The sequence below is a fragment of the Thalassophryne amazonica genome, chromosome 16 (assembly GCF_902500255.1).
Source record: "Thalassophryne amazonica chromosome 16, fThaAma1.1, whole genome shotgun sequence".
Taxonomy (NCBI): Eukaryota; Metazoa; Chordata; class Actinopteri; order Batrachoidiformes; family Batrachoididae; genus Thalassophryne; species Thalassophryne amazonica.
In genome coordinates, this window is record NC_047118.1 from 44,943,663 (window position 1) to 44,963,724 (window position 20,062).

The window sequence follows — 20,062 nt, forward strand, 5'->3', positions numbered from 1 at the left end:
TTTACTACTGCCTTTCTCAAAGTACATGCAATAAACAAACTAAATTCAAAAAAGATCATTGTAATGTAAGACAATGTCAATAAACTATTTGTTCTGTCTGACCAACAGTCCAGGACTCGAAGAAAAAAAAAAAAAAACAGCAGATGGTGACATACAAAAGGAGCAAATCCAAAAATATAACAAACCTGAACCTCTGTCATTTTTTTCTTTTGATAGACTCGCAATTTCAAGTCACTTCAATCTTTATTATCCTCTAGAGGTAACTGACATAAGAACAACTCTCAAATATTACTTTGATGAACAATCATTCATTAAATAGAATATATGCCACCACAGAAATGTCAAGAAGCAACAATTTCTCCTGGAGAACAGTTTTAATTTCGCATGCAAAGGCATACTCACAATACTCCCATATTCTTCATCGTCCATCTCCTTCACCTTCAAACAGTATGACTGAAAGACAAGGGATACATAATATTATGCTGCTGACATTGAGCTTAGCAGCATCACAGGTGACCGAAAGACACTGTACAGCATACAAAAACAAAAGGGTGTGGCCTTACTAGATACTCAAACTTGACGTCCAGGTACTTGCGGATGGTGAGCTTTGTGTCTGGTATGGCCTTGTGGAGATACGTGTTCAGATCATGGAGCATCTGCACACCACAGTATAATTAATCAAATGTGCAAAAAATGCTCAACTTAAAACATGCTTTTTGAAACTTTTTATTAATTATAACGACAAATGATGAAAAATGAAGAAAGGAGGACAAAGAGAAAAGGAGAAGAAGATAGGAAAAAGGAGAAAAGGAACAGGAGTTGGCCATTACTGATAACGTGACTATACGCTATTCAAAGGGCATTTTTGTCACACATATTTTTATTATAATTTCTATAACTCCATTTTCAGAGGCCTGGGCACCGTCGAGGGCAATAAATATTTTAAAGCCAAACGTCTAATCTGTACTCACAGGTTTGATGGTCTTCAGCAGTTGAATTCCATATTTCTCAATGTTGCGATGAGCATCAGCGAACTTCACAAAGGCCTCGCTGGCTCCCGCCTGGGGCTCTCGCACCCCGATGACAGAAAAAACATCACCAAAGGCTTATGGGTGAAAAAAAGTACGATTATTAGTGTGGAGGATGGCTGAACAAGAACATTTCCCTTATAGCTGAATTAATAGTGGCAATAAATATAAAGGATCCACCAAATTATAAATATTCTGATCAAGTGTCTCACCTCTGTGAGTCTGAGACAGCTCAAAGAAAGCCCTGAGCAGCCTCTTGTGTGCTCCATTAACCCTAAAAATAGAAAGACTGATGAGATATGTAGTGATTAACACACAGTCGGTGACAAGCAAAGTTATGTGCTTGTGTCTGTACAGACCCTTAAATAACTATAGTCACTCATTTACTTGAGTTTATTACTTTTCAACAGCAGAGGGGGCAAATCAAATGGAACATTCAAAACAGTCAGTAAATTATTGAGGCACCATTTAGCATTTGATACAGAATTGAAAAGTATTACGAGAAGTGGGCGTGCCAAAGCTTAGAAACATTCCAGAACAGTGTATTGAGTTGTATCACTAATTTGTAGCACTGATGAAAAGATTAGGTACATCCTAATGTACCAGTCTATCCATTCATTAATTTAGCTGTAGTTTCTGATTCTGTTGTATATTTTGTCCCACATTTGCCCACACAGTGGGCATCATGTTTCTCATTGCAGGTTCTGGCATAGCTTGTGAGCGTGAACGCTGAAGGTGGGCATTCTTACAGTCCAAACATGAACACATAATGTATTAGTGCCAGGTGTTCACCACAGCTGGTTTTTGCATAATCCCTCCAACAACTAATCATCCAGCAGGTTGTAGACATGTCTACAGGATATTCATAGGCAAAAACAGTTGCTTTTGGGATTGATTTGGCACATAAAGGCTCACCATAGACGAACCACTTCATCGTCATTATGTGATCTTTTAAACTGGTGAGTGGACAAGATGTGAGTATTTGCTGTTTTTGAGTTATTGTCTATAAAAACCTGGCTTAACCCACTCACCCACCGTTTTAACCAGCACAGCTAGGGAATAATAATTAACTGTCAGTTTCTGTGGCAAGTAGCAAAACACAACAGATGTTAAACGCTACATTACATCCGTGAAAGCTGCTTTGGAAATATGATTATTGTTTACCTCTATAAAGCTCCGCTGTTTTCCTCCAGTTCTTCCAGTCTCTTAACCAGTCCATCTGTAAAGCACAGTGAAGTCATATTTGTTAAAGTATAGTACGCACTGTTTAATTAATGTAATTATGAGTACCATAATTATCTCACCATTGCATAGAATAGCTCTGCTGAGTCCAAGAGCGTCTGCTGTGCCAGAGCTCATATTTCCACCAGGCGATGCTTCACTTTTTTCAGGACTGAAAATAACAAAATGTGGGTTTTAACTCATCATAAAAACAATATAAAGTTCCAAACAGTTATAAATAATCCACAGAAAAACATTACAAACAATCGTGTGTGTTCAGGATTACCTATATCCAGAGATTTCCCTTGCTTTGGGTCTGCCTGCAGTTTATTGTAATGGATTGTTGCTTCTCCCTATGAAATTCAAATTAAGAAGAGATACATATACGATAATCAACAAAGCAATGTATAAGAAATATGGAAATCAATGAAATAACAGTTTGACATGCACACACATTTTATATATAAACTATTTCAACAACAACAAAAAACCTTGAAGAGAGAGCTGAGTAGGGGGGCAAGCTCTCGATTTACCGATCGATCTACATTCCGATCCTCACCTATGGTCATGAGATTTGGCTCATGACCGAAAGAACGAGATCGCGAGTACAAGTGGCCGAGATGAGTTTCCTCCACAGGGGGGCTGGGCGCTCCCTTAGAGATAGGGTGAGGAGCTCGGTCACTCGGAGTAGCTCGGAGTCAAAGCCGCTGCTCCTCCACGTCGAAAGGAGTCAGTTGAGGTGGCTCGGGCATCTTTTCCGGATGAACCCTGGACGCCTCGCTGAGAGGTGTTCCGGGCACGTCCCACTGGGAGGAGGCCCCGGGGAAGACCCAGGACACGCTGGAGGGACTACGTCTCTCGGCTGGCTTGGGAACGCCTTGGGGTTCCCCTGGAGGAGCTGGGGGAGGTGTGTGTGGATCGGGAGGTCTGGGCGGCTTTGCTTGAGCTGCTGCCTCCGTGACCCGACTCCGGATAAAGCGGAAGAAAATGGATGGATGGATGGAAAAACCCTCTAAGCACATAATGCATTATATTAATTTGTGGGTAAAATGAATAATATACAATCTTTTCCACATCATGATGCCACAAGTGAGATCCACGTTCACATCCTATATCCACAATGAATGAGGCGCCACCTAATCCTTTAATTCAGTACACTAAAACTTCCCTAATCCGCTGTATGAAAAGCCATGGAACTTCCTGGAGCAAACAATAGATACCAAAACACCAGACCCACTCTGTATAGGCGACATACTGTGGGCTGTTGCTCTGATGTCTGCAGTATAGTTTAGGCAAGTCACTAACATCCATCGCATGCACAGCCTGGTGGCACGTTTTCCACCCACGATCGTATTATTTCATGATTCACTCAAAAACAACATTGCAAGACATATCTACTTTAAACGTAAGTACTTTGTATTGTTTTTATATGTTTCTGTTTCAATGTATATCATGAAATTTCATCCTTTGAATGTCACTGTTTAGTTCTGTAAGGGTTTCTTTCACTCAAGAGTTAATGCAGTTTTTAAATTTCACCAGGCCAAAATGTTTATTTTAAACTCTACACAAAATGTAGTTTAATTACTGTTAAAAAACAAACAAAAAAAAACGTTCAGCTATGACATGGCTACATGATTATCAAATATTCTCTGGTTGTAGCTTGATTTGGTGTTGTCTCTGGTTCATATCACTATAAATTAAATTTATTTGGGGTTTTGACTGCTCATCAGACAAAATAAGACATCTCAACACAATACATTTGGCTATGAGAAAATGCAAGGAGCATTTTGTATTATTAACAGCTTAGACAAGTAAAATAACATTCACTACAAACTACATTAACTGGTCAAAATTCAGACTGTGTATCCACAGAATTTATTTTAATGTCTTGTACCTGGACTGCCTGAATCATCTTGGCCACTTCCACTTTAGTTTTTCCCTTCACTGGTTTGCCATTCACATCCTGTGATTTCATCACCTGCTGCCAGAGTTCCTTCCAGAGCTGCTGGAGTGTTATCAAACACCTACAAGACATATTAGATTGAAAATCTCTCAATAATCTGAATACTCTATATGATGACACTATCATATACCATTTTCCTTCAGACTCAGTCCAGTGGAGCACCATCAGCCTGAAGTTCATACTCATTAATAGCAGAAACTATGGCATGATGTCAATACTACAAAGGTGCACTATCACAGGAAATACAGTGCAAGGTACATACCTGTACAATATAAAGACAAGGACAGTACTGCGAACCACCCCCAATGCTGATCCCAATAAGGTTGTTAGCATCTTTCTTCAAATTCACAGTAACCAGGTACTGTCGGTATCCCCCTGTTGTTCAAACAAAATTTTACATTTATATTTCCAGCAGTTATTCAGCTTAGTTTGGGATAAGTCTATGTGTTGTATATTGATTCAGCTTTTAGTCTTGACTTCAAGGTTAATGTTGTATGTGATTTGCCTAAAGCCATCTGGCTGTAAAAGTGACGATCCATTGTGTATCTTAAAAGTTGCGTACTTGTTCAATAATTACTTGGATTCGCATTTTTTTTCTTCAATTTAATTTTCAGTTGAGATCAAAGAGTAGGATATTTAATTTTTTATGTAAAGATGCCAGAAACCTTTAGATTTTATGTCATACAGATAATAATAATGTAATACAGATGTTCTGACCATACATGGACTCCCACTGTCCATCGTCTGGTTGGATCTGAGTACCTGAACCCAAACTTGTTCTTGTTGGAAAATGTGCAGATTATTTTGTCTCAAAATGTTTTGGTTTATAAAACCAGATACCATTCAGCTCTTCAAATATTTAACAGTGAGAGAAATACCATAAAATATGTTTGTAACCAAGATGCTGTGCCTTCAGGGAGTATTGATCCCAAACAGACCAGATAATTAATCTACAGTATGCAGTGGCCATTGGTTTCTCAGTGCTAATACACTCAAATTGAACTGTTACAGATATCAACTAAATCTTTGCTTTTCTTACTGTGAAAAATGAAAAGTTTTTTTTTTTTCAACTGTTGATGTTAATATGGTACCATAAGCAAACTGTGAATTGCTACAATTGCTTATTTAAACTACACAATATCAGTGTTCATTCACAAACCTAACCCAAATCATAACCCTTATGCTTGAAATTCTTGGATGCTGTATGATCATAGCAGTTTCTTGTTGGATGCTGTACAAACAGTCTTGTGAAAAAAGAATATGGCATTCGTACCAATAGCCAATTTATTGAAAATATCTGTGCTGGAGGGAAAAGGACCAACTTGGGAGACAGCAACTAATCTTTTCAGGTCAAATTTTATTTTTCTGATTGTAAATGTCACCAGCATCATTTGCTGTTCAAATACTAAATGAACTGCTTTACAAATCATAAAAAGATAAAATATCACTGCAACTCACAATCTGTCCTCCTCTAAATCGTACTCCATGTCTGTGAACATCGCGGAACACGGTCACTGCCAGGAATCACAACAAAACAAAGTTATTATAATGTTACACGTAACATCAAACCAGTACTCCGACCATCTTCTTTGGGGGAAAACAAGCAATAAAACGAATTTAAACTGACATAACTTCTTCAGCAGTCAGGAAAAAAAGCTGCATAGCTGCTAATTGTCCATACAATCGACCTGAAGTTGGACATTGACATTAGAACAACTATAAAAAAAACAAAATAAAATAAAGCAAAAAAGCTGACGCTAGTAAAGAAAATTGCTGGTTAGCTACTGCAAGCTAACAACAGGCAAAACTACAATGTTTGCTTGTTCAGTGACGTTAATGACTTACCTTTAACGTTATTTGAATTAGCACCTGTTTTTTTTTATGTCTCTTAATGTACATAAAAATAAGTATTTAATTTTAAACCATCCCCTCCTTTAGTCAAAATTAATGTCCACTGACAACTCATCTGTTTACTTTTGACGTCACTTCTTCCTTTTTTGAGATAGTTCACGTTGGTGTATTATTGCCACCTGCTGGAAGGGAGTGTGAATTTCAGGTTGTTGTAATATACCTAATATACCTAATAATACACCTAATACCTAATATACTGTGAGGTAACGTTTTCCTTCCACCAAAAGAACAAAAAAGCGGAATTAAACTATTATTCCTTCACATATTTAAGTGCTGATCTGTTACCCGCTGTGTAAACCTGCTACAGATTATGTTTCTGAATTCTTGTCACTTTCAGAACTTCAAAGGATGTTCATCAAAGGCAAGCTGACTGACCACTTCAATTTAATGCTGTTATCTAAACATAAAAAAATTCCAAAAAGAATTTTATTAACAAAAAAAAAAAGTCTAATGTCAAAGTATATCAAAAGTGGTGAGAGAGCACAGCAACATATACCCACATTTAAAAATATCAGTCATGTTGAGAAAATGTGAAGTGGGCTTTTAAATAGCCAAGTTCACAAACAATAAAATAAAGACTTGTTTAAATAAAATAAGCCATTTTCCCATAAAGCAAGGGGTCAGAAATTTGCCTTTGACCTCCAATCTTCATTGTTGACCCATCCTAACCAAATTGCTAACCCTACCCATACTTTGTCCCTACGGACCTACCAAGTTTGATCAAAATCTGAATAGGCGTTCTTGAGATATCTTGCTAAAATTCATACATGTATCCAATAAAAACAGCTGCATACAGACCAAGCCAATCACAAGAGCAGAGGCCTTGGGCAGGATTGCTAACTACAGGAGCGTTCATTCCCTCAACCAATAGCGAACACTAGACTAGACTGAGGAGAAAATGATAAACAAAACCTGTTGAAGATGTGATCATCCAAGAGGACATGTATTCTCATTCAGACATGTCTGATGCCTGTCTGCATTCAGACTAAACTGCACTGATGGACAGTCAACAATACAATGCAAATGCCCTCCAAGAATAAATACTGTAAATATACATGAGGTTTACTGTTGAAATGCTTGATGCAAGGAAGTCTGTAGGGCCTCACGAAGTTGAGCCTATATTTCTGAAACTTGCTGCAGATATTTTTGCTTATTTGTATATTTTAAACTTGTCAATGGAGCTGAGATTTGTAAATCTGGTCTTGTCTTTCTGTCATTGAAAGGTGGAAAGGTGGTGCTCCAACCACAAAGTTGTCAGTGCTGGCTAAAATTTGGGAATCCATTTTTAGTGAGTAGCTAGTGTGGTTAGTGCATAATGGATGTATGGGTCAAGCACAATGTAAAAACAAAACAAAACAAAAACAAAAACCCTCAATACTACATTAGGAATCTGCGGTGGAGCATTTTTAAACAGAGGTTCCACTGAAGCCATGGGCGTAATTTGGTGGGGGATAGGGGGGACATGTCCCCCCCACCTTTTCAACCAGGGGTGACAGAATATGGTATGCCCTCCCACCTTCTGATATATATATCAGAAGGTTATGAGGTAGAGGCCAACCACCAGTAGAGGCAAGCAAGCCTCTACTGGTGGTTGCTCTCACTGCGGTATTGTATCACTTCCTGTTCCAAACACAGCAGTGTTTTTCTGTATCTGTTAGCTGTTTAATCTGCGCAGTTAGATTGATCTAGTTATCTAGATTACGATTTGTTTCCCAGTGTAATCTTTACGTGCCTTAACTAAAGCACTCCTTCTGCTGAATCACCTCTAAATTATTTACACATTATTCACTTTGCGTGTTTTTAGGAATCCGCTAGCTTAGCGTAGCTACTAGCTCTTAGCCGATTTAGCATGGCAGCTTCTCCTGTCTCTCCCTCACTTTTCTGCTCTGGGTGTGAAATGTTTAGTTATTCCTCGGCCTCCTTTAGCAGTAACGGTACTTGTAATAAGTGTAGCTTATTCGTAGCTTTGGAGGCCAGGCTGGGCGAATTGGAGACTCGGCTCCGCACCGTGGAAAATTCTACAGCTAGCCAGGCCCCTGTAGTCGGTGCGGACCAAGGTAGCTTAGCCGCCGTTAGTTCCCCCCTGGCAGATCCCGAGCAGCCGGAGAGCAGGCTGACTGGGTGACTGTGAGGAGGAAGCGTAGCCCTAAACAGAAGCCCCGTGTACACCGCCAACCCGTTCACATCTCTAACCGTTTTTCCCCACTCGACGACACACCCGCCGAGGATCAAACTCTGGTTATTGGCGACTCTGTTTTGAGAAATGTGAAGTTAGCGACACCAGCAACCATAGTCAATTGTCTTCCGGGGGCCAGAGCAGGCGACATTGAAGGAAATTTGAAACTGCTGGCTAAGGCTAAGCGTAAATTTGGTAAGATTGTAATTCATGTCGGCAGTAATGACACCCGGTTACGCCAATCGGAGGTCACTAAAATTAACATTAAATCGGTGTGTAACTTTGCAAAACAATGTCGGACTCTGTAGTTTTCTCTGGGCCCCTCCCCAATCGGACCGGGAGTGACATGTTTAGCCGCATGTTCTCCTTGAATTGCTGGCTGTCTGAGTGGTGTCCAAAAAATGAGGTGGGCTTCATAGATAATTGGCAAAGCTTCTGGGGAAAACCTGGTCTTATTAGGAGAGACGGCATCCATCCCACTTTGGATGGAGCAGCTCTCATTTCTAGAAATCTGGCCAAAAAGAAAAAATAATATAGCACCTTCAACTGCACCACAGACTAAAACAGTTAAATGTGGTCTATTAAACATTAGGTCTCTCTCTTCTAAGTCCCTGTTGGTAAATGATATAATAATTGATCAACATATTGATTTATTCTGCCTAACAGAAACCTGGTTACAGCAGGATGAATATGTTAGTTTAAATGAGTCAACACCCCCGAGTCACACTAACTGTCAGAATGCTCGTAGCACGGGCCGGGGCGGAGGATTAGCAGCAATCTTCCATTCCAGCTTATTAATTAATCAAAAACCCAGACAGAGCTTTAATTCATTTGAAAGCTTGTCTCTTAGTCTTGTCCATCCAAATTGGAAGTCCCAAAAACCAGTTTTATTTGTTATTATCTATCGTCCACCTGGTCGTTACTGTGAGTTTCTCTGTGAATTTTCAGACCTTTTGTCTGACTTAGTGCTTAGCTCAGATAAGATAATTATAGTGGGCGATTTTAACATCCACACAGATGCTGAGAATGACAGCCTCAACACTGCATTTAATCTATTATTAGACTCTATTGACTTTGCTCAAAAAGTAAATGAGTCCACCCACCACTTTAATCATATCTTAGATATTGTTCTGACTTATGGTATGGAAATAGAAGACTTAACAGTATTCCCTGAAAACTCCCTTCTGTCTGATCATTTCTTAATAACATTTACATTTACTCTGATGGACTACCCAGCAGTGGGGAATAAGTTTCATTACACTAGAAGTCTTTCAGAAAGCGCTGTAACTAGGTTTAAGGATATGATTCCTTCTTTATGTTCTCTAATGCCATATACCAACACAGTGCAGAGTAGCTACCTAAACTCTGTAAGGGAGATAGAGTATCTCGTCAATAGTTTTACATCCTCATTGAAGACAACTTTGGATGCTGTAGCTCCTCTGAAAAAGAGAGCTTTAAATCAGAAGTGTCTGACTCCGTGGTATAACTCACAAACTCGTAGCTTAAAGCAGATAACCCGTAAGTTGGAGAGGAAATGGCGTCTCACTAATTTAGAAGATCTTCACTTAGCCTGGAAAAAGAGTCTGTTGCTCTATAAAAAAGCCCTCCGTAAAGCTAGGACATCTTTCTACTCATCACTAATTGAAGAAAATAAGAACAACCCCAGGTTTCTTTTCAGCACTGTAGCCAGGCTGACAAAGAGTCAGAGCTCTATTGAGCTGAGTATTCCATTAACTTTAACTAGTAATGACTTCATGACTTTCTTTGCTAACAAAATTTTAACTATTAGAGAAAAAATTACTCATAACCATCCCAAAGACGTATCGTTATCTTTGGCTGCTTTCAGTGATGCCGGTATTTGGTTAGACTCTTTCTCTCCTGATTGTTCTGTCTGAGTTATTTTCATTAGTTACTTCATCCAAACCATCAACATGTTTATTAGACCCCATTCCTACCAGGCTGCTCAAGGAAGCCCTACCATTATTTAATGCTTCGATCTTAAATATGATCAATCTATCTTTGTTAGTTGGCTATGTACCACAGGCTTTTAAGGTGGCAGTAATTAACCATTACTTAAAAAGCCATCACTTGACCCAGCTATCTTAGCTAATTATAGGCCAATCTCCAACCTTCCTTTTCTCTCAAAATTCTTGAAAGGGTAGTTGTAAAACAGCTAACTGATCATCTGCAGAGGAATGGTCTATTTGAAGAGTTTCAGTCAGGTTTTAGAATTCATCATAGTACAGAAACAGCATTAGTGAAGGTAACAAATGATCTTCTTATGGCCTCGGACAGTGGACTCATCTCTGTGCTTGTTCTGTTAGACCTCAGTGCTGCTTTTGATACTGTTGACCATAAAATTTTATTACAGAGATTAGAGCATGCCATAGGTATTAAAGGCACTGCGCTGCGGTGGTTTGAATCATATTTGTCTAATAGATTACAATTTGTTCATGTAAATGGGGAATCTTCTTCACAGACTAAAGTTAATTATGGAGTTCCACAAGGTTCTGTGCTAGGACCAATTTTATTCACTTTATACATGCTTCCCTTAGGCAGTATTATTAGACGGTATTGCTTAAATTTTCATTGTTACGCAGATGATACCCAGCTTTATCTATCCATGAAGCCAGAGGACACACACCAATTAGCTAAACTGCAGGATTGTCTTACAGACATAAGACATGGATGACCTCTAATTTCCTGCTTTTAAACTCAGATAAAACTGAAGTTATTGTACTTGGCCCCACAAATCTTAGAAACATGGTGTCTAACCAGATCCTTACTCTGGATGGCATTACCCTGACCTCTAGTAATACTGTGAGAAATCTTGGAGTCATTTTTGATCAGGATATGTCATTCAAAGCGCATATTAAACAAATATGTAGGACTGCTTTTTTGCATTTATGCAATATCTCTAAAATCAGAAAGGTCTTGTCTCAGAGTGATGCTGAAAAACTAATTCATGCATTTATTTCCTCTAGGCTGGACTATTGTAATTCATTATTATCAGGTTGTCCTAAAAGTTCCCTAAAAAGCCTTCAGTTAATTCAAAATGCTGCAGCTAGAGTACTGACGGGGACTAGAAGGAGAGAGCATATCTCACCCATATTTGCCTCTCTTCATTGGCTTCCTGTTAATTCTAGAATAGAATTTAAAATTCTTCTTCTTACTTATAAGGTTTTGAATAATCAGGTCCCATCTTATCTTAGGGACCTCGTAGTACCATATCACCCCAATAGAGCGCTTCGCTCTCAGACTGCAGGCTTACTTGTAGTTCCTAGGGTTTGTAAGAGTAGAATGGGAGGCAGAGCCTTCAGCTTTCAGGCTCCTCTCCTGTGGAACCAGCTCCCAATTCAGATCAGGGAGACAGACACCCTCTCTACTTTTCAGATTAGGCTTAAAACTTTCCTTTTTGCTAAAGCTTATAGTTAGGGCTGGATCAGGTGACCCTGAACCATCCCTTAGTTATGCTGCTATAGACGTAGACTGCTGGGGGTTCCCATGATGCACTGAGTGTTTCTTTCTCTTTTTGCTCTGTATGCACCACTCTGCATTTAATCATTAGTGATCGATCTCTGCTCCCCTCCACAGCATGTCTTTTTCCTGGTTCTCTCCCTCAGCCCCAACCAGTCCCAGCAGAAGACTGCCCCTCCCTGAGCCTGGTTCTGCTGGAGGTTTCTTCCTGTTAAAAGGGAGTTTTTCCTTCCCACTGTAGCCAAGTGCTTGCTCACAGGGGGTCGTTTTGACCGTTGGGGTTTTACATAATTATTGTATGGCCTTGCCTTACAATATAAGGCGCCTTGCGGCAACTGTTTGTTGTGATTTGGCGCTATATAAAAAAATTGATTGATTGATATATGTGTGTACTTGAAACATGCTATGCCAGTCTTATGTGCAAACCATGTCAGTCTTATGTGCAAAACCATGTTAGAATAGTATCTTTGTTTCTGCAAGTTTGTATTTTTAGCAGCATTAACTTGTTTACAACGCCTGTTTCTTGTTTGTCACATTCAGAATTTTCTGGGACTGCATTTGCCCAGATTTGAAACCAAAAATAGTTGACTCTAGGGACTAGTGTCTACACATAAGTATCAATGGACCATATGCTAACTTACTAAATTCTGAATGTTAGAAAAGGAAATCAGAAAAGCTATCTGGGACCTCAGAAAGCCCATCTGCAATTACTGCTTAATCTCCAAAATCAGTCTATGCAAGCGAAATTATGTTCAGTATGAGTGTTGTCATTAGTGCCACTTCGAAAATTAAATTCATGATAAACTAAACTTATTTCCTAAACTCCTAAACTTATGATCTGTTGTTTTTTCAAACTTATGCAAAAACAAATCTTGAAAAAAATACAGTATGTGATAGTTAATAATTATTAAGAGCCTGTTCGTTCATATTTATGAATACATTTGACCACATTGCAGTTGTTTTTTTTAATGAAAACTCAACCTATCATTCTTTTTGAGTTCTACACGTGGTGATACCTTATTTACACCAGGATGTTAATAAAATCAATGCTGGCTATTCTCAGAATAAAGTACTTATATCCACAGTTTCAAATTGCATAAGTCAAATGGTGTCCACTTTATGGTCTTCTCAAAACATTAAAATTACTGTTCTGGATGCTCAGAATGCATCTGAGCTTATCTAGAAACCGTTGACTTCTGGGGGCCTAAAGTGGCCCCCAAACCCCTGGCCTATGGGCTTCGACCCTGCGGGCCTCGAACTTTGTCCCCCCCAATTTCTAGTTCTAAATTGCGCCCTTGACTGAAGCGTAGAAGAAATCAGTTAATGATGAATTACTGTGGAAGTTTCCAGATATCTGGAAAACAATTCAAATAATAAAAATTCACAATGACATAAGAATTCTTGTGAATGAAACAAGTGAAAAGGAAACAACTGGACAAGGAGGTAGAAGATACACTGATAACAAAAACACGTGCACTTAAAATACCTCAGTACAAGAAGAACCACTTTTACATTTACAGAGAAGTTTGTCAGATAAGAAAAGAACATCAGATCTTTTTTGTTGTTGTTTCAAGCAGTATTTGCACAATCTGAGAGGACTCACAACAATGGGAACAAGAAATTTGCGAACATTAATTGTGAGTAATCTGTTGCCGGTGTTTCTTGTTGGTGCTTGTGGGGGTTGTATCTATTTTTATATTTTGTGGCATTTTGTAAATTGTGACCTGCTGTTTCTTTCTTCTGCCTGGGGACAACAGATTGGCTTGTAGCTAAATCTGGTCTGTGCAACACATTTGTTGTGCAATGTCCCTGTTAAATAAATAAATAAGAAATGATTAGAACAGAATGTGTGAATTCTTTTCATGGCAGGAGCCTGAAAGCTGCTGCTGCACTGGTGTCATTCATGTTGTTAGGATGACAGGGTGCTGTGAACATCATCCACATCAGTTGTTGTGCATGGCTGCGTAAAAAATTCTGGGCTGTATAGGGGGGCTGAGAAAACAGGCTGTTTTCTTGTGTGAAGGATTTTCAAGCAAGAAAACATCAAATCTAAGCTTGAGTCTCCCATGTGCCTTCTAGCAAACTGTAGCTGAAATTTACAAGTACTTTTAAGAAAATCATTCTCTGCTCCACTCCACCACGAGACTGCAAAACTGGTGAAGCAGGTTCTTCAACCTTTATCTACAGAACCCTGTAACTCTTACCGAGTTTTATGGGTGTCTTGTTGGCTTCCCTCCCACACAATTAGTGCAGCGGAAAGACGAAAAAAAAAAATCTTTTCAAATGGTGATGCAAACACCAAATTTGGCACAAATACACCTTAGACATTACCTTTTTGAAAAGGCAGGGTATCCACTTGAATTTTCAATAGGCGGTCAGGTAGGGGTCAGTTGAAAAATTACATAGAGGTCAAAATTAAAAGATGCTCCAATCATATGGAAAACTATACCTGTTATGTTTCGGACGCGGTCGGAGCACCGACCCAGCGTTTGAAAGGACGCAGCATAAAATAAGCAGAGCACGGTTCAAAAGATAACAGAATTTAATAAACATAACAGTGTGTGCAGTGCTAAACAACTAAAAAGTCCACGGTCTGGTGAGGTGGAAACACGGCGCGCTCTCAACAGCGTAAACGGTCCGGAGCCACAGCAGTTCGGACCCAGGGACCCCGCCGACACCCCCCAGGTGGCCGCGACAAACCAAGTCTGTGAAGAAAGAAAACATGAGGTGAGTCCAACTCCACACAGAGAGACACAACTCAAAGGTGCACGCAATCAGCAAACACTTCCTGGCTTAAATCTATACATCAGCTTCTCACCCTGCAGACACAGAACAACTCAGTTCAAATCTCCACTGCAGCAGAAGCTGATTAGACAATTAGCATAACGTGACAGCTCACTAACACAAGGTGTGAGGGACACCAAATCCACTGTCATTACTTCATAAAACTCACCAAAACCAAATTACCTCAGGAAGTGTGCTGAAGAGCGTGAGACCTCACCCAATCCTCCTTCACAGACTGTGGCGTCAAACCTGGAGCGGTCTCTGCGTCTGTGATGGTGAGATTGTTCTCCTGACGTCAATCTCACACGTCTGCTCACAAGGTCGAGTCTCTGGCAATCACACACTGTGCATTCAAGGTTTAAATGCAGCAAGCTCTGATCAAGACAAAATACACCACAGCTGTGAGTCCTGATGACCTGCATGTGACAACAAGCCTCAGGTGTTCAGGGTGAGGTCCTAATGCTCAGCCACTCAGTCCTGAATGCATACCACCTGGTGGGAGAAACAGAAAACAAAAACCAAGCCAGCCAAACACCCCAGCCCACAACAATACCATATTGTTTGTCTGATCACAGAGATTCCAAACAGCTATAGTTTGGATTATCTGTGACAACGTTATGGGGTAAAAACTTGCAAGTCTTGCAAGAAGAAAGAAAGCAAGATAAAAAGAACATTCTTAACAGATCTCAGTCAAGATAACAGTAAGAATTAAAACATCTTGTTGATTTTGTTATCTTGTTTTCTTTATTGGATTGTAATCAAGCAAGAAAATGGTTCACTGATGTGATTTCGCACAGCTTCAGTGATCAAAGGACTAATACTTTCTGAATGGGCTCGACAGTGATTGAATTAAGTGCCTCGTCTATATTGAAATCACTGTTCAATCATATTGTTGATCGTGTTTCATGGTGAGTAGGTGAGTATATAAGTGAATGATCTTTTAAAAATCAGACAGCTTTGTTTCTCACAGGAGAGACTGGAGATCCCCTGAAACCATCAACTCCCACTTGCAGCTTCTGACAGCAAAAAATGAGCATGGTGAGTTTTTTTCTGCTTTGTTTCTCTCTCTCTCTCTCTCTCTCTCTTTTTTTTTACTGCATATGAATGTATCAGATTTGCATCCCATAATTTCTTATTTCTTGGCAAAAGACATAACATTTGTGATTTTGAAGCCTGTTGCTGCAGTATTGTGTTAACATTAAAACAGAAACTGCTTTGAAAATGTATTTGTGTGCATGTGTGTTTAGCAACTTGAGGTTTTGAATATCCATCTGAAAGATGGTGATCGCCTGAAAGTAAAAGGAGAAATCCTGCATGATGCCGACAGGTAAGCTTTCAGTGACAAAGACATTTATTTATATTCACTTCTTATATAAAAAAATATTCATATTTAAAATGATACTTTTATTGAATTCTGAGGATGTGTTTTGTCATCTGGTCTTCAGCCATCTCCATTAAAAAAATAAAAAACATGTTGAGCCTTTATCTCATTCAAAGCTTGCAAACATAAAAATTTGTTCAAACTGTATTGATCTGTCTTGAATCTCTTCAGGTTTCAGATTGACCTTGGCTGTGATGAAAATGAACTGGCTCTACACTTTAACCCTCGCTTTCACGATGACGTCGATGGAGCTGTTCTTGTGCTGAACTCAGACTGCTGGATGCTGGGGTGAAGAGAAGAGGACCAAGAACAACCCCCTGTACAGGGGCATGGATGTAAAGGTAAGCAAAGAAGCAGAGATGTGTGCATCATGTGAACAGTGCTCTGGACAATATGGCTCTGATCCTTTTGTAAACCTTTAAATTAACTAAATTATGGCAAGACAGGCACTTGTGAAAGTACATACATTTGGCAAAACTCCTACCACCCTATCTCACAGTGTTTGTTGTTCAAATTAAATTTCATTTTATTGTAAAGCAGATATATCTAATATTGTTGATTGAATGAATATTGGCACTTGAAACTAAACAGTGTGTGGCCAATGGGACGACCGCAATTCACCTGACTGCAGCAAATAGCACAGGCCCCTTGACCCAACCCATAAAATATTCATTACATATTTCCAGTGCTTATTTTAATCTTGTTATGCAGTCAAACCTCATGTGTTTTTATACAGCATAAAAAATGTAATGGCTCTAAAGATGATGACGATGATGATGGTGGTGGTGACTCATAATGAAGTGTATTGCTAACCCAAGCACTGTCCTGATTATACTGGACGGCATTATCAGCATCTTTTATCATGCAGATTGTGCTAAAGCTGGCAGGAGACAAGTTTGAAATGAAGCTTCCTCATGGATAGGAGGTCACCTTCCCGAACAGACTCGGCATGGACATCATCAGCTACGTCAAAATCAGAGGAGACTTCAAAGTGACATCCTTCAAGATCTGCTAAATAAAGATTTGCTTTCAAACATGAATGATGATGGTCAGATGTCCAAACTTATACTGGCTATCTATAGGAGGAAGTATATGTGTGCCATTCAGGGACATACATACATACATACATACATAGATACTTACATAGATAGATAGATAGCTTTTATTATCATTGTCATTACAACAACGAGATTTCCGTACTCACATTCCACATACAAACAGCAATTAATCCACAATTATAACTTGTTTACTGTAATAATGGCACACATCAGAATTAGGACAACACATATACATTTGACATTGTTTATGTGCACTAAAGTAGAGAAGCTTGAATCTTCAACTGGACTGGGTTGCTTGACGCGAGGATGTTTCGCTTCAAATCGCAGAAGCTTTCTCAGCTAAAATTCTTGCTCTGGTAGTATGACTTCTGTCTTGACTCTTGTAGAGAAGAAAATACAGAAGCCAACAAAAGCTGGAGTTTTTTAAACCTAACCAGACCCCTCCTACCGAGAGGTTGACTGCTATAGGCTAGTGATTAAACAATAGCTCTAATTATGATGGGACAGAAGCCTCTCCTGATGGCTGATGGGAGCCATCAGGAGAGGCTTCCATCCCATCATTAGGAGGGACAGCTGCCCTGTCATTAGGAGGGTGCTAACTAGAGCACAATAGGTGCTAATTACAGCTATTGTTTAGTCACTAGCCTATAGCAGTCGGTCTCTCGGTAGGAGGGGTCTGGTTAGGTTTAAAAAAAAAAAAAAAACTCCAGGTTTTGTTGGCTTCTGTATTTTCTTCTCTACAAGAGTCAAGACAGAAGTCAGACTACCAGAGCAAGAATTTTAGCTGAGGAAGCTTCTGCGATTTGAAGCGAAATGTCCTCGCGTCAAGCAACCCAGTCCAGTCGAAGATTCAAGCTTCTCTACTATGGAAACCACCTGGACAACTGAGAGCCTACACAGAAATATGTGCACTAAACTTGAAATAGTCCGTTTTCCAAATTGAGGCGACTGAAAGTTGCTTGGGAAGAACGGGGGCCTGCCGCAGATGCGACCGCCCTCGTCGGAGTACCAAGCTGTGTGATACAATTCAAAGAATCCGTAGGTATTTCAGACAAACATCAACCCTAATCCAGACTCTAATATATATACATACACATATCCGCCATTTCCCAAAAATGTTCCTGAAGTCAGTCTAACACTAGTGTGTTGCCCATGGGGATCCACGGGCTCTAGATTGTTTAGTGTTTATAAAGGAGGTAGCTGACATTTTTTAAGGGTGGTAATAAATTATGCAACGTTTCTGAAATGAGTTGGAATGGCATGTGAGTCCAAAATATTTTTAGAACCTTAGACCTCAACAGTTTTTAGAAAAAGAACTCAACTCTTATTTCCTGATAATTATGTAATTTTTAATGTTAATTTGCTGTCTTAATGTATTAATAAATTGTTTAGGTTCTTGTTATCATATACACACTACGAGGTCTGTTAAAAAAGTATCAGACCTTTTTATTTTTTTCAAAAACCATATGGATTTGAATCACGTGTGATTGCATCAGCCAAGATTGAACCTTCGTGTGCATGCGTGAGTTTTTTCACGCCTGTCGGTTGGGTCATTCGCCTGTGAGCAGGCTTTGTGTGAGCAATGGTCCTCCCCTCTCGTCGGATTTTTATTGCGAATAAATGTCTGAACGATTTGGAGCTTTGCTGCATCAATTTTTTCCAGAAACTGTGAGAGACCTCCAGGTGGTAACCATTCGGAAAATTCAAATGGCTTTGAGGGACGGTTTTATGGGGATTACACAGATTAAGGAGTGATCCAGCCGGTTTAAAGACCGCCCACAGCTGCTGAGAGCGCACCGCGCTCCGAGCGCCGATCAACAGGCTGAAACAACCAGATCATTTCCAACGTGAAGGCTTTGTTGATCCGGGACGTCGTCTGACTTCCACAAAAATGGCAGGAGACATGGACATTAGTACTTTTTCGGCACATTCCACTGTTAACAGGAGTTTTTTTTCATGGAAAGAAAAGCGGACGGATGCGCCACCGTGCCGCTCATGGCGCGGCACAAAACCACCTCCGTGTTGGTCTCACAGGACGGCTTTGAGATGGCTTTCAGATGGCTGTCGGTGGGTTTTCAGTCGTGTGACTAACCGAGAAATTGTGGATGAGCCTGGACATGCCAGAACATGTCCTGTGAGGCTTCATCACGGCGTTGCTTTGCACCATGCGGCATCGCCGCGATGCACGGAAGTCCTCCGCTCCTCTTTCCATGACAAAAACTCCTGTAACAGTGGAATGTGCCGTTCATTTCCAAACTGGATGCTGTGTTTTATCCAGGACGTCCTCTGACTAGCACAGGAATTGCGGAAGACGTGGACATCAGCACTTTTTCGGCACATTGAGACAGCCGTGCGGAGGAAAACCCTGAATAGCACCAAATCAACACAATGTAGCCACAAGGTACTTCACACAAGTAAAGCCCCCGTCACACATAGCAAGAATGTGGAGGAGCCATTCTGACACGGCAAATACTGCCATTATCCAACGCAGTCGGGAGGAAAAGGGGCGTGGTCCAAAAGCATCCAGACTGCCTCGTCCACACCTGCACGATGGCATCCAAAGCATGTTTAGACAGCAGGTGGATGACACAGATTGCTGTCAGACTGCCAGAAAAAGCGCTGCAGTCTGCCCAATCTCCAACCAGAGCGCTGTTTTCCCTCACGCGGCCGTGAGTGTGTGCGTGGCACACCTGCGCTCCGCGCACACATGTGGGGCTGTAATTATCACTCAGCTGTGTGTATGTGCGCGCATAACACTGCCTGGGCCACGAAGCGCGTGCGCGGGGCACACGTGGACAAGTGGACAGCTTTGCTCCAAAGTTTGCTGGTAGTTTGCACACTCTCACGAGCGCCACTAGCTTAGCTTATGACAAGCTAAAAGTGGACGCTCTCGTTACGGCCCAACAACTTTCCAGTTTCTGGGGATTCTGTGTTAGTACGCGTCCGCAGCTGATGTGCTTGATGAATTCCGGCGCAAAAAGTAGTTCCCAGATAATTGTGATATATTCCTGTCAGATAATGAGTATATCTCATCTAAATCAATTCTAAAAATTTACCAGTAAT

At 40.2% G+C, this 20,062-nt stretch overlaps 1 protein-coding gene and 1 pseudogene across 1 annotated transcript in view; one reads left to right on the forward strand and one right to left on the reverse strand.

Moving 5' to 3' along the window:
• The window catches only part of pick1 (protein interacting with prkca 1), a 9,127-nt gene extending 2,923 nt beyond the window's left edge, over positions 1-6,204 (reverse strand). The window contains 16 exon segments of the mRNA XM_034191351.1: positions 403-453; positions 564-656; positions 972-1,105; positions 1,241-1,288; positions 1,291-1,302; positions 2,193-2,214; positions 2,216-2,247; positions 2,333-2,392; positions 2,395-2,421; positions 2,536-2,602; positions 4,144-4,209; positions 4,211-4,273; positions 4,475-4,564; positions 4,566-4,587; positions 5,671-5,726; positions 6,058-6,204. Coding sequence (XP_034047242.1) covers positions 403-453; positions 564-656; positions 972-1,105; positions 1,241-1,288; positions 1,291-1,302; positions 2,193-2,214; positions 2,216-2,247; positions 2,333-2,392; positions 2,395-2,421; positions 2,536-2,602; positions 4,144-4,209; positions 4,211-4,273; positions 4,475-4,564; positions 4,566-4,587; positions 5,671-5,711 — 828 coding nt within the window. The 5' untranslated portion in view covers positions 5,712-5,726; positions 6,058-6,204.
• On the forward strand, positions 3,507-16,981 carry LOC117528199 (annotated as a pseudogene).
• The last annotated feature ends 3,081 nt before the right edge of the window (positions 16,982-20,062 follow it).